The following is a 13,499-nucleotide window of genomic DNA, read 5'->3' on the forward strand; positions in this document are numbered from 1 at the left end:
AACGAGTCGCCATTGCCACGTCGTTGGTACCGCAGTTTAGGCGTAATCGTTGACTGTGTCGGTCGGTAGTACTCGGTACTGCCAAACATCACGCACCGTGTCATCTCTTCATCGTCAGTCACTTCACGTGACCAAAGAAGCCAGGCGCCCGACAAGCCGTGCCACAAGTGACTAGAAAACGTGCGTGGGTGATAATTTTCGAATGTAAAATTTTTCATATAAAATTCTACTCTCTGAGTTTTAAACACACACAGAGTTCATTGCCATTAATCAAACAACTGTAAGTGAATCTATATAACAATTTCTACCGGTAACTAATACTACCAGCAGAATTTGTGGCAACTATTGTCGTTGTTTGTATAACAAATGCTTCATTTATAAAAACTGAAGCTTATTTAACTGAATACCTACAACTTACAAGAAATATCATACGTAATATTCTATATATATATTCTATATATATTTTGTTATAATATTTTACGTATCGAGTTCGATTACAAAATCAACTTATTATTTTGATCATTTTCCACATACCTATATACTATTGCTTATGTAAAATAACAAACTTATATAAATATATCTTAATAGAAGTGAAATATACTAAAATATCTTAAAAACTCCATATTCCACACTTCACTAAATATAATAATACATAATATTTAGTATACTCGACTATCAACTACAATGCTATTATACATATGTAAATGATTTTGCAAGCGAAAAGACAATAAAAAATATTTTTAAAATATATATATTATACATATATTTTATTTATTTAAACTAAAAAGTAAAGATGATCCAGTATTAGGTAGTATTTTTTGTGAAATTGTGATATTTTTTGTGATAATTAGGTATAAGGTACTTTAGTACTTATCTACTACCTACTTATATCTACCAAAAATAGCCGTAACTAAAAATGCAAATGTATGGTTGAAAATTGAAATTACTGGACTATTATACTTACCATATAACCGCATATATAAATAGGAAAATGTGTAGCTGTGTAAGTGGTAAGTCCCCCCCAAAAAGATCATGATATTTCTAAACAAGACTTGATATTTAGTGGAGTACTCGTATTTTTTTAAATTAAAGACGTTTTACATGCACTAACTATATAAAGGTAACAGGATAAAACTGTATAGATTGTTTTTTTTTTTGAAATAAAAAATAATGATACGTGTAATGCGCATCATGGGTCGTCGTCATAAAAAATTCCAATTCCGCATACCTAATACGATCGATTGGTAGTAGTTGCGTATTATAATCATAATAATTATTATCATTATTCATTAATACGATGAAGGGCGAGAAATAAAATAGTGATATTTATAGTCTCTTGCCGAATCGGCGAACCCAATTTGCGAAAATAAACTGAAGCTGTAATAAGTATATACGGATTAAGCACGGAAAAATTCCTGCGAAATAATCAGGTATAACCAGTTTTGTACTTGTGTAAAACACTTAAAAATAAAAACCAGTAACGGGAGAATATGTACAATTATGGCGTACTTATACGTATAGGTTTAAGACGTTAAAGTGTACAACATTCGATGATACGACGAAACGTTTTAAAAACAACTGCTCAAGCGCATAGGTATACACACGTTATTTTTTTGAACAGTACGCGTATAGTTTATAATACTATAATATCATAATAATATGCGAGTAGTGGCGCTTCCTATATGAATTTTATATACGAATTGTTTGTCCTTCGCGAGTCCGGTCGGCTACTTCCATGTAAACATATGTACATCTACCGAACATAATAAACGACGTATTCACGTTCCACGACCAACACCACATTAACTAAGTGCAAACTGCAGTAATATACATTATAGTCATAATTGTATATAAACATAGGTACGTAGCACGCTGGACGCAAGACGTACCTACTGTTATACGCGGCTCGTACGCGTAGTACGTTGTGGAGTACATAATATTATTATTGGTATTGTTGTCGTCGTTTAACAATTAATTGATTTATAATTAGACGTTTCGCATTGTAACCGATAGGTGACCACCGATTTTTCCATCTCCAACGATAATTTCATCTCCCATAGTATACGGTTTTCTTCGAGTCCGGCATTTGCTCGTTTGGTTTGTTTTTTATTCACCGTAATACAATATTAGGTAAGTATGTCCGATAAAATATTATTACCCATTACTTAGATTTGTTATTATTTCGTCATGATACAATATACCTACATACAATATGTATGTGGTAGACGATAGTACCTACTGCACTTTTTTGTCGTTATTATACGTAATAAATAATATAATAATGCATTTTAATTCACAGCAGTATTTTCGTCGTCGGCGAATACAATCATGGAGGCGACGAGATCCTGGTTAACATTATGTTTATGTTTCGTTTTGGGTACGGCAGGTAAGTAATTACGTAAATTTGGGCTTATAATATATTAGTATAATTATTATATTAAATTATTAATTTTACCAACTTCCTAGTAAACATTAATATTAATTATAGTCGCAAACGCACATGTAATAAGCAGTATAAACAGTATAAAGAACTGATTACCTATGTTCAAATTTCAAATGGAATATTATAGATTATGATGGTTGTAAAAGTGCTGTTGTGGTATAATTTTGAACATTTAATTTAATTTTATACATTTTCGACATTCTCGCCTATTTATTATTAAACTCAATATACAATTCATAATACATAATATTGTCTGTATATTAAAATATAATACATTTATACACCCCAACAAAATATACTACATTTATTTATTATTTTTCAATAATATTGAATTTTCAATTTATAAATAACATAATTTCTTATGGGTAAAATTTAGTAAAAAATATTATTTGACAATAAATCGATTATTAACTCCAATATGTATAGCTATGTTCTATTTACTGAGTACTGACTCCATCAGACCTAAAGAACTTGAATGGAATATTCTGAATGTATACGTAATCATGTACAACTTGTTTGTTTTAGGAACGGGCATATTGTGTAATCCATTAATCGAAAAAAGACAAATTTCATCGTGTAAAGTGTTGGTAACTATATTATGTCTTAACAAAATACCTAGGTAGTAGATACTAATAATCATTACTCCTGTTCCTGTAATCCTGCTATAATCGTCTTACATCCCTTCTGAAACGTGTATAATATTTTTATGTGCATGATTAAATTTTTACGTCATAAAATATTTGAAATAATATTTTACAACCATTTATTTTTATAAATTTGTTAGAAATATAATTTAATATAAAAAATTACAAGGAAGCTACTTAGCCTACTCGTCTTTAATTTGTATTGAAAAAATATGGTTGCACAATCGAATGCTGTAGAATCTGTGATAAAACTAAAATCCCTAAATTTTCATAGAAAAATGAAGTAGATTATTATCTGGTCAGTCTGTTTAAATATATTTTTACTATGAGTTCTTTAGAGATAGGTTTTTTGTATTTTTCAATATATTAAAAATAAGTGGATTAAGTTACCAAACTTTTAAAAACACTTTAGTAGTTTGTTACTGTTAATATTCACTTTTATAAACTTACCAATTGATGATTATACAATTTCAAGACACTTTAGTTTTGAACTTAACTAGGTACTTTATTTAAAAAAAAACACTTAGCATGTACACGACTACACAAGTGCCGCATTTGGAGCAGTACACTCATATTACATGGTTTCATTAAATTGTATGTTGTCTCCGTGCGTTATTTAATTGTTAATTTGATTACACTTACACCCAATATTATTTTATGAATTAGGAGACTTTGGGGAAATGGGGACCACCCTTTTTTACAATAATTAATCATATAATAATGAATAAATTCTTAAGATTTTGCAAACCAATATCCATGTTTAAGCATTTTAAATTTATAAACGTATTAAATGTGTCAATATATCTTGTGACTATACAATTAAGATATTGATATTTTTAAGTTAATTTAAATTTATTTTTTTAATTAGGAATTTAAAAATTGTTTTGCTCTGAATAATAATTTTTTTTTAATTCTAGATATAATACTATAATTTATATTGCATTTTATTTTCAGAGACACGTTCAGCTGTACAAATGGGGAGTGCATTGATTCGTTATCAATTTGTGATGGATTTGCAGATTGTTCAGATAACTCAGATGAGACTCAAAGTTTATGTGCTACAAAATTTAAAACGTACGGGAAAAATATCAATACAAATATGTTTGAAGTTTAAAAACATTAACAAATATATTTGTTTTAATTTTAATTTTATTATTTATATGTTAATATAGATGTCCGAGTTCTGCGTTTCGCTGTAATTACGGCGCTTGTATAGCTAAAAGTGCTAAATGTAATGGTAAAAACGACTGTGTCGATGGTTCAGATGAAAATTTATCTGAATGTAAAAAACTTCCATTAGAAATTCCTACAACTCCTAAATATACGCAACAAATAACTCAAGTAAACAGTCAGTCTAAAATATGTTTGTAAGTAATTGTTTTTAAGCTTATGATTTTATAATTTATGATTAGAATATACCTATTTATTTTATGGTTTGCTTCTTACTAGGTATGTATTATATTTATTATACGTGGAATAATAATATTATATTAACAGCCGACAGGAATTTTAACTTATAGATATACGAGTAACTCAAAAACGTTAAAAGATATAAATCGCGGGGGAATTTTTACTTAAATTGTATTGTAATATTACATTGCTAAAAAATAAATACTTTTCATTGTTTATATTGAGTGTAAATATGAATAAAAACTAAAATTAGTTAAATTATATTAACTGTATAGTATTAATATTTACCAAATAAGAGATTAATAACTATCAATTTAATTTTCATAAGTTTACTGACAGCTAATTGTTTTGCAGGCAGTATTATAATTTGTAATATACTTAAATTTGGGCGAAATCTTCGTATGGACATGGTGTGAATAGAGATTCATGTTTTTATCAATTTTTTTTCTATGTCAAAACAAAAATGTAGATTCAAAGTATTTATGCTTTTTAGTTTTTGAATTACACCAAAAACAAAATCGATTTTGCATAAAAATTTCAATTTTTTTTCTATTATAATTCGTGTACACTAACTAATAAGCACTCATAAACAAAGCACATATCAATATATCGTTGTAAAATTAATATATTCACTACTCCACTCAGAGTCTAATAAACTGCAAATAAATTTGATCTTCTCGATTATACCTTATTAATGCAATTGAAAAAATAAAATAATTAAAATCATGTGATTAAAATTGTTTAATTTATTTTTAAACATATATTAAAAATTAAAATGTATTTGAATATTATACTTATTTCGTATATTTTACGAACATTATACCAAAATGTAACTATTAATGTGTGAACAAAAATTTTTGTTTATTATTTAGACCTGAAGAGGAGTATACCTGTAAATCTGGTCAATGCATAGATATAACATCCACTTGTGATGGAATTGTAGATTGCAATGACAAATCTGATGAAACATCGGAATTGTGTAAATCAAGGGTGTACGTATTGAATGGAATTATAAAAAAGTTTTAAAGATGCATACCTATATATACAGGGCGATTCTTTTATCATTTTACACTCATTATTTCAAAAAGTATTCATGTTTTTGAAAACATTTTTCTACATAGTTTCGAGTTGTTAAAAACAACGTTTTTATTAAAAAATTATATTTTTAAATATTTTTTATCCTTATATTTTTTTAAGTTTTTACTTTTTTGAATGACAACATAGTTTTAATTTCATATTCCAAAGCAGAATAATTTTCTGAATATTTTAATACATAAAAATCAAATTTAGAGCGAGTAGTTTATGAGATACGAATTTAAAGTTTAGACAAGCGGAGTAGTGGACAAACATTTTGCGGGTTAACACCGTACCACTCCACTCCGCTTGTCTAAACTTTAAATACGTATAACTCATAAGCTATACGCTCTAAATTCGATTTTTATGTATTAAAATACCTAGAAAATTATTCTGCTTTGGAATATGAAATTAAAACTCTATATTGTCATTCAAAAAGTAAAAAACTTAAAAAAAATATAAGGATAAAAAATATTTAAAAATATAATTTTTTAATAAAAATGTTGTTTTTAACAACTTAAAACTAAGTAAAAAAATGTTTTCAAAAACATGAATACTTTTTAAAATAATGAGTGTACAATGGTAAAAGAATCACCTTGTATATCTGTAAATAAATAAAATAATAGTTCAATTTATTATTTGAAATTAAAGGTGTCCAAAGAATACTTTTATGTGTAATTATGGTGCCTGCATAAATAAACAGAGAAAATGCGATGGTTCGCTACACTGTGCTGATGGTTCAGATGAAGCCGGCTGTACTTCCACTGAAGATCGCATAACTTCGACTTTGGCTACTCCAACCACACAAACCCCGTTGATACCCTCACCACCGATATATTTATATCAAACTAATAAACCAACGACTGTTTCATATCAAACTAGTAAACTACCGTCTGATTCATATCAAACTAGTAAACCACCAACACAGACTAATAAAAATGGGTAGATAATGTTCTATTAATTAATTTAAAATGTTGAGCATTTTTTCTTAAAAGATATTAGTTATTAAACATTTAGAAGAAGCTAAACAAGTATCATTATAAAAACGTTTAAAAGGCTTAAATATGGATTTGGTTTTAACTATAAATATTAAGAATGAAGATTCATGTAAACTAAATTACCCAGATCACAGTTTTATACAGGTTTTTCTACTACAATAGCAATATCCGATTTGTTAAATAAGAATAAAAAATGTCCTTAATTGACAATTTAAATGTATGTCATAGTAAAAAATTGTGTACCTATACTCTAGCAAGAAAACGCGTCGCAAACCGACCAAAATCAGTTTTTCTTTGCTTTCCCCAATGATACTCAACCATAAGCGAACCAGTTTTGATAGCATGATGGTGACGCGTGGGGTTGCGTAGAATCGGCGCGTTCTCTCGCAGGACACTATAGCTAGAAAATACTGAATTTTTGATGGAGAGCTATATATGCCATATAAAAATCTTAATAATTTATATTTTAGTTATTTTTACATTATAATTCTTTAAAGGGTATGTATGATACCACATATCGAGGGAACTGTGTATTCTTTAGTCCATACTGTACCAATTGAAGTAGTACCACCTGGGACTTATGTCGATTACAATACCGCTGTTGAGGAGAACTGCATTGAAGGATATTATAAAACTATTCCTGATAGACTTATGATTTGTTCAAAAAATGGAAATTGGTATCCAAAGATTGATAAAATATGTTTGAGTAAGTATGTTTTAATATAATATTATTTATTGTTTATTAACATCTGTAAAGATGTACTGTATGTCTGTATATGACATGCAAATATGTAATATAAGTATTTCTTGATACTTAACTTACGATCACTTTATAACAGTACCATATATTGGTTTTTATTTCGGAGGGAGCCGATCATATATTCGTCTTTTTGGGAGGAAAAGGGGAGAAAGCACACTATTTGTCATTTGGAAAAACTAAACTGTGTTTTAATTTGGGGGCGGACCCCTTCACCCGCCCACACCATAAATACACCACTGCTTTATAATAATATAATATAATTGTAAGTATTAATTTAACAATTGATTTATGTTTTAAGAAAAATGTCCACCTATGATTTCGGACAGTTTAAACATCGAGTGTGTTTATAATGGTAAAGAAGTAAGTTGTTCAGACCCATCAATACCGGGTACTCTATTAACTCCACACTGTAAGGTCACACACACTGTACCAAATGGACAAATAGAGTCACCAAACAAATTACGTTGTCTACCAGATGGGAAATGGAGTGATCGACTTTATACATGTATTCCATGTAATTATATTTTTTAAGTATTATTCTATTTATTCTATATTTCGGTCTAAAAGAGAATATGCCCAGCGGCAACCTGTTTCCGTCTGATGGCGCGCACCTCCCACATAACGGCATAGGTAATGACCGGGGGAAGAGGAAAAAAGTGTGCAGAACTGATGTATTCTCTTTTGGAACAGAGTATAATATCTAATTTATTTAAATTTTACTAATAACATTTAAAGACAATTGTATAGTAAACACATTCTTACATTTGTGAGAGTGCTTAAAAACAACGTGATGGAATGTCCTAATTCTTCCATTAATTGATTTTATAATACAACAAAACTTAAAACAATTGTTATCATAGTATTATACCGTTATAATCATGTCAACTCTTAAAATATCTAATTTTAGGACATTCTTTCTTTTCAAATATATAAGATATTCAAATATTATTCTAGATTGTGGCCGACCATTTATTTCAATCCAAACATTGATTTTACAAGGTACTGTAGCTGCATATGGATCAACACCTTGGAATGTTGGAATATATCAAAAAAATAAAAATAATTTTAACTTGATATGCGGAGGAACACTTATTGCTCCAAATTTAGTTGTATCTGGTAAGTTGTATGCTGGTGTGCATTACATAATAGTTTAAAATCCCAAATTATTTTTTTTAGCGGCTCATTGTTTTTGGACTGAAGGGATGACTAATAGAATATTAATAAATAATGGTACATTTAAAATTTCTGTTGGAAAGTATAAGAGTGACATTTCAATTAAGGACAATGAATTTACTCAGATTGTTGATGTAAATAACACACAATTTAAAAAAAAATGTCTGATTCATTAAATATTTTGTTAAAAATAATTTAGGTGGGATTTGTTTACTTGAAGGAAAATTATTATGGTTCTTCCGGATATCATGCTAATGATATAGCTATTATTGTGTTACCAATCAAAGTTAACATAAGCAATGTAGTCGCTCCTGTTTGTCTAGACTGGACTAAAAAATATACCAATGTTGCAAATGGAGCTATGGGAAAAGTAAATTTTTTTAGTATTATTATTACACGTTTAAATTGTGGTGCATTATAGTTGGTAAACTACTTGATTATGACAGAAACGAAGAATTTTTTAACAAAAATAATGATTTTGTATTACCTATGTCATTTTATTATTTTAGGTTGTTGGCTGGGGAAAAACGGAAAAAATGGTAGAAAGTCCAGTTTTATTAGAAGCTAACTTACCATATATAAACCAAAATACATGTCGGGATATGTATAAAAACGGATTTCAAAACTTCGTTAGTATTGATAAATTCTGTGCCGGCAATAAAACCGGTAAGTAATAAAATTTTATAAGAGTCATTTTAACCGGTAAACATATATAAGTATATGTTATTTTTTTAAACAAAAATTTTCTTTAAAATTTAAATTATGAGGAAAATGTTCTATGTTGTACAAAAAGTTTGAAAAATTTATAATTATACATGAAGAAATGACGTAAACTAAAAAAAATGCATTTATGGCTAAAAATATCTAAAATTGCAAAATAAAAATAGAATATTTTGAATCAATGAAGCATAAAATAAATTTTAAGCTAAGATAGCATTTTATAGGATCAAATAAAAAAAAAATAAAAAGTTATCATCATCCTATCTCTAATAATGATTAATGATTACGTTATATTTTTAGAATTACAAGGATTAGCTAACGATAGTTTACTTTTTTGTTAAATAAATATCTAACATTATTTTTCATGTTTTCGAGAAAATATTATCTTTCATTAAATTATAAAATTTACAATTTTTCTAAAAATCAATCAAATTATTAAATATTATAAAATAATAATATAAGGACTATTATAATGCATAAACACAAAATGCTTGATTTTTATTTTCGTAGTAGTAAGTATATGTATAATATCTTAGTACTATTCATAAGACATGATAATTATTGATTTTACATTATCATAATTCATCATAATGTGGGGTTTTGTCATAATTTATTATGTTTATAGTTTTTATTAGGTAATTAATATCTACGAGTAGTTAATTTATCTAGTTTTATTATTATTTATTTAATATAGTTATTTGTTATTACTTTAGGATATATTGTCACAATTATTGTTATATTTATTTGTTTCTACTCGTATTAGTATTATTTATTAAAGCTTTACATTTTAGGACAAGGAGTTCATCAAGGTGATAGCGGTTCTGGATTAACCTTTGCACATTCCTCTTTAAGTTTTTTATACGGAATTGTGAGTGTAAAGGATCCAAATACAAATGATTCAATTGCAGTTTTTACAAATGTTAATCACCATATTGAATGGATTCATGATATTTATAATAATCATACATATGCGAGTGACAGTTTGTCTAGATCTATTGGATAGTGCAGTAAAAAAACTAATTAGTATACCTTGTACTAGAGCCGTTCCGTTAAAATTTGGCGCTCAGAACAAAATTAAAAATATTCGCCCCCTATTTTATTTATCATTTTGCATTGGATTCCTATTTAATTGAATATTTTTTTTACAACGTATTTTGAACATTGATGATTTGATATAAAATTAAAGCTGATTGCAATAATAATTATTAAACAAAATAGTTGAGTATAAAATAATTAAAAATTAATACAAATCACAAATTATATTATAATTTAAAACGTATTTTTAAAACGTATCATATAGGTAACATTTTTGGCGCCCCTTTAAACCATGTGCCCGAGGCGCATGGCTCCTAGCCCCTCCCACGGCACGGCTCTGCCCTTGTACCATCAATTTTCTTAATATTTTATTTAACATTTAAAAATTTTTTTTTACCTTTGTTAAATTTATAATTGTTTATTCGTTTTGAATGGTTTTATAACAAACACAAATAAATAATATATATACAATTGTATTCAATTTATTAAATTGTAAGTTAATATAATAACTTATTATTAATTACATTTTTAATAAATTGTTTTACCATTTCATAATATAAAAAAAAATATTTTTATACTAATATTTATTTGTTTATATAAGTATAAATATCATAATAATTTTTAAGGATGACAAATTCTATTCCTAGTATGTTTAAACGGTGAAAGTGTGAAGTGGTTACAAACTTCTACTTTGCACCTATCTAGTCAATCAGATACATTTTGTGTTTGATGATTACAGTTTAGCAATGCCTATATTTTCTACAAATAGATTTATTTACAGGTGAATAAATTTGGCTATTATTTTTTTGAAATATTGCAATACTAATATTTGGGGTCAAAGAATGTTTCACATATATTTATTATATATATTATACATTATATAATATTTATAATAATATGTCTTACACTACTTGGTGTAATCGTATTGTGTTATTCTTATTCAGGAATTGGATTTCCATTTCACGACTTACGTTATTTATATTGTGTCAGTAAAATTCAAGTTTATTGATGGACATAATAATATATTTGTTATAGATTCTAGGTATTTTATAAAATTAAAATCCTTATTTGGGATACCTACATGTCTTAAAGCTTCTATTAAGGTATAATGTTTGCGCGGTCAATGACCCTACGATTCGGGCGGTTGTCCACGACGACTCGCGTTTTATGTCGAGGACGGGTGCGGGAGAGGTTACCCAAAATAAATAATAAATAACACCTAATGTTTAACGTAATACAATTATTGCGACGTGAATCACAGAATATATATATAATTTTACAGCTATAAAAATATAATAATTAGCAGTTACAGGGGGGGACGCTCCTCAAATGCACAAATACAATAATAATAAATAGGCGGACGCTAAGTCCCAATATAAATATATATATAATAATAGACAGTGACTACTGACAGCGAATAAATATAATGTGGTATGATCTGACGGCTACTCGATCTGGTAACCAGCGATCTTGCGCTTGAACGGCGACAGCAACATCAGTGGCGTAATTTCAGTTTTTGAGAAAGGGTCAAAAGTTTTGACCGTTCTATATTAATAAAAAAAAACCATTCACTAACACAAATTACACAAATTACATTTTTATATTAATACAATAGTCTTCTCACATAATTTTATACATATCCGAGAGTAATCGTGGTTACTTTAGGCATAAATAACATATTTTTTTGAGATATAACAATGACTAAATATATAATATGTAGACTGTAGACTGTAGAGGGATACCCAATATTACCTATTACGCATAATGAGTATATATTGTATATACTGTAATGAATCAAAAATAAGTTCGTACGTTGCTATTAATGAAACTTTACCTTATAATAATATATTAACCTAAATGTTGTGGTCAAGTACTTTTAACGAATAATAATTGATGGGGCTAGGAGTAACTACAATCCTGACTTTATTATAAGTTTAAGCCTATATAGTATATATTATTGCGATTTTTAGGGATCGTGAATATAGATTTATAAATATTATTTATTTTACACTTTATATTACATCTGAGTCTGCGTTGTCTCACTTAATAATGATGTTATTACTCTGGTTATATAATTATCTATTAATATATTTTCTTACCTGATAATCGTCTTTGACAAGATGACAAATAGAATCTAAACGAATACGTCGGTATTGAAAAATATGTTGAAATAAAATCAAAACAATAGTGATTAGGATTTCAATATTAATTTATAAATTCACAACAAGAAAAATAGTCAATGATGGTATTAAGTTAAATAAGCTCTGCTTATAAGTTATAATAAGTAAGACGGTGTATCAGTTGCAATGAACTGGCTGTTGGATGGAAGTAGTCTTGCCTGAGAGTCAAAATGGGGGCTCTACTTATAGTATTGACCTTTTGACTTGTTGTTCCATAATAAGTTATTATCGTATATTTTTGTGAAGTATTTTTGTTCAGTTAGATGTCAGGCAATAATAGGATATCTTCTAGTTTTCATAGCTCCAAACAGCTTGATTTAAATGTATTAGTGAAATAGTGAAGCTGTTTCCATCTCCACAGCTATAACTAGTAAACTAATAAAGATAGTCACACCCTATAATTATTTACGTATTAGCATCACGAGCCACGAAACATGGTTAAATTTTATTTAGCAATGACATGAATGTCATGAATTATGTTTGCTGGCTTGTGGCCCAAAACTAGCACATACCCGGCCCGCTACTGACAGGGGTGAATGCCCACCTTGCCCCCCCTAAATTACGCCACTGATCAACTTGAGGCTCTTCGTTGTTGTATATTAACGTGGATTTCAGTGGCGACACGAGAGAACAAATAAGTAATGTCTTGAACACACGAGGTTCACGGTGGCACAGGCGTAACACAGTAGATGTAACAACCGTTACATAAGGAGGAAGAATGGCTACGCCAGGGCCGTCTTAGGCTTTGCAGGGGCCCTTTTAGTAGGCCTACACAAGTTGAATAAATACATCAAAAGCTTATTTGATTATTCGGGGCCCCATTTACCCACGTACCCATAGGGTAAAGACGGAACGGGTTACGTGGTTATCATATAAAGATGAAATATTGTCTGTTCACACTTGCCGGCTGGTCACAGCCACGGCGAGACAAGAAAAACTTAACACGAGGTTCGCACAGCGGCACACGTTGGACTGAGAACGAAACATCACGATGCGTTCGGTTCGACCGTATAGACTGCTTAGAGGAAAGAGAGCGAACCGCCCGAAAGAAATCAAAGTTGT

At 28.6% G+C, this 13,499-nt stretch overlaps 1 protein-coding gene across 10 annotated transcripts; it reads left to right on the forward strand.

Annotated features, from left to right (window-relative positions):
• The first annotated feature begins 25 nt into the window (after positions 1–25).
• LOC132919298 (modular serine protease-like) lies at positions 26–10,840 on the forward strand. Of its 10 annotated transcripts, none has more exons than XM_060980746.1 (15): positions 26–180; positions 2,014–2,130; positions 2,300–2,386; positions 2,969–3,026; positions 4,042–4,161; positions 4,260–4,454; positions 5,370–5,489; positions 6,223–6,513; positions 7,067–7,275; positions 7,628–7,843; positions 8,284–8,445; positions 8,506–8,636; positions 8,702–8,872; positions 9,012–9,168; positions 10,014–10,840. In XM_060980746.1, exons 3-15 carry the CDS (start codon positions 2,329–2,331, stop codon positions 10,223–10,225), a joined length of 2,100 nt encoding a protein of 699 aa, XP_060836729.1. In that variant the 5' UTR covers positions 26–180; positions 2,014–2,130; positions 2,300–2,328; the 3' UTR covers positions 10,226–10,840. The 10 variants fall into 10 exon arrangements, with proteins under 10 accessions (XP_060836729.1, XP_060836732.1, XP_060836728.1 ...); XM_060980745.1 differs by having other exon boundaries at positions 27–280; XM_060980742.1 differs by lacking the exon at positions 26–180 and adding an exon at positions 1,352–1,948.
• Positions 10,841–13,499: the final 2,659 nt, after the last annotated feature.

The sequence above is a fragment of the Rhopalosiphum padi genome, chromosome 2 (assembly GCF_020882245.1).
Source record: "Rhopalosiphum padi isolate XX-2018 chromosome 2, ASM2088224v1, whole genome shotgun sequence".
Lineage (NCBI taxonomy): Eukaryota > Metazoa > Arthropoda > Insecta > Hemiptera > Aphididae > Rhopalosiphum > Rhopalosiphum padi.

What these genes read in the sequence shown, in the direction of transcription:
- LOC132919298 (XM_060980746.1), top strand. Translation starts at nt 2,329, where the DNA reads ATGGAGGCGACGAGATCCTGGTTAACATTATGTTTATGTTTCGTTTTG. An exon ending in CAAATTTCATCGTGTAAAGT is followed by an intron (nt 3,027 to 4,041) that starts GTTGGTAACTAT and finishes TTTTATTTTCAG; the next exon opens with AGACACGTTCAGCTGTACAA. An exon ending in TGTGCTACAAAATTTAAAAC is followed by an intron (nt 4,162 to 4,259) that starts GTACGGGAAAAA and finishes ATGTTAATATAG; the next exon opens with ATGTCCGAGTTCTGCGTTTC.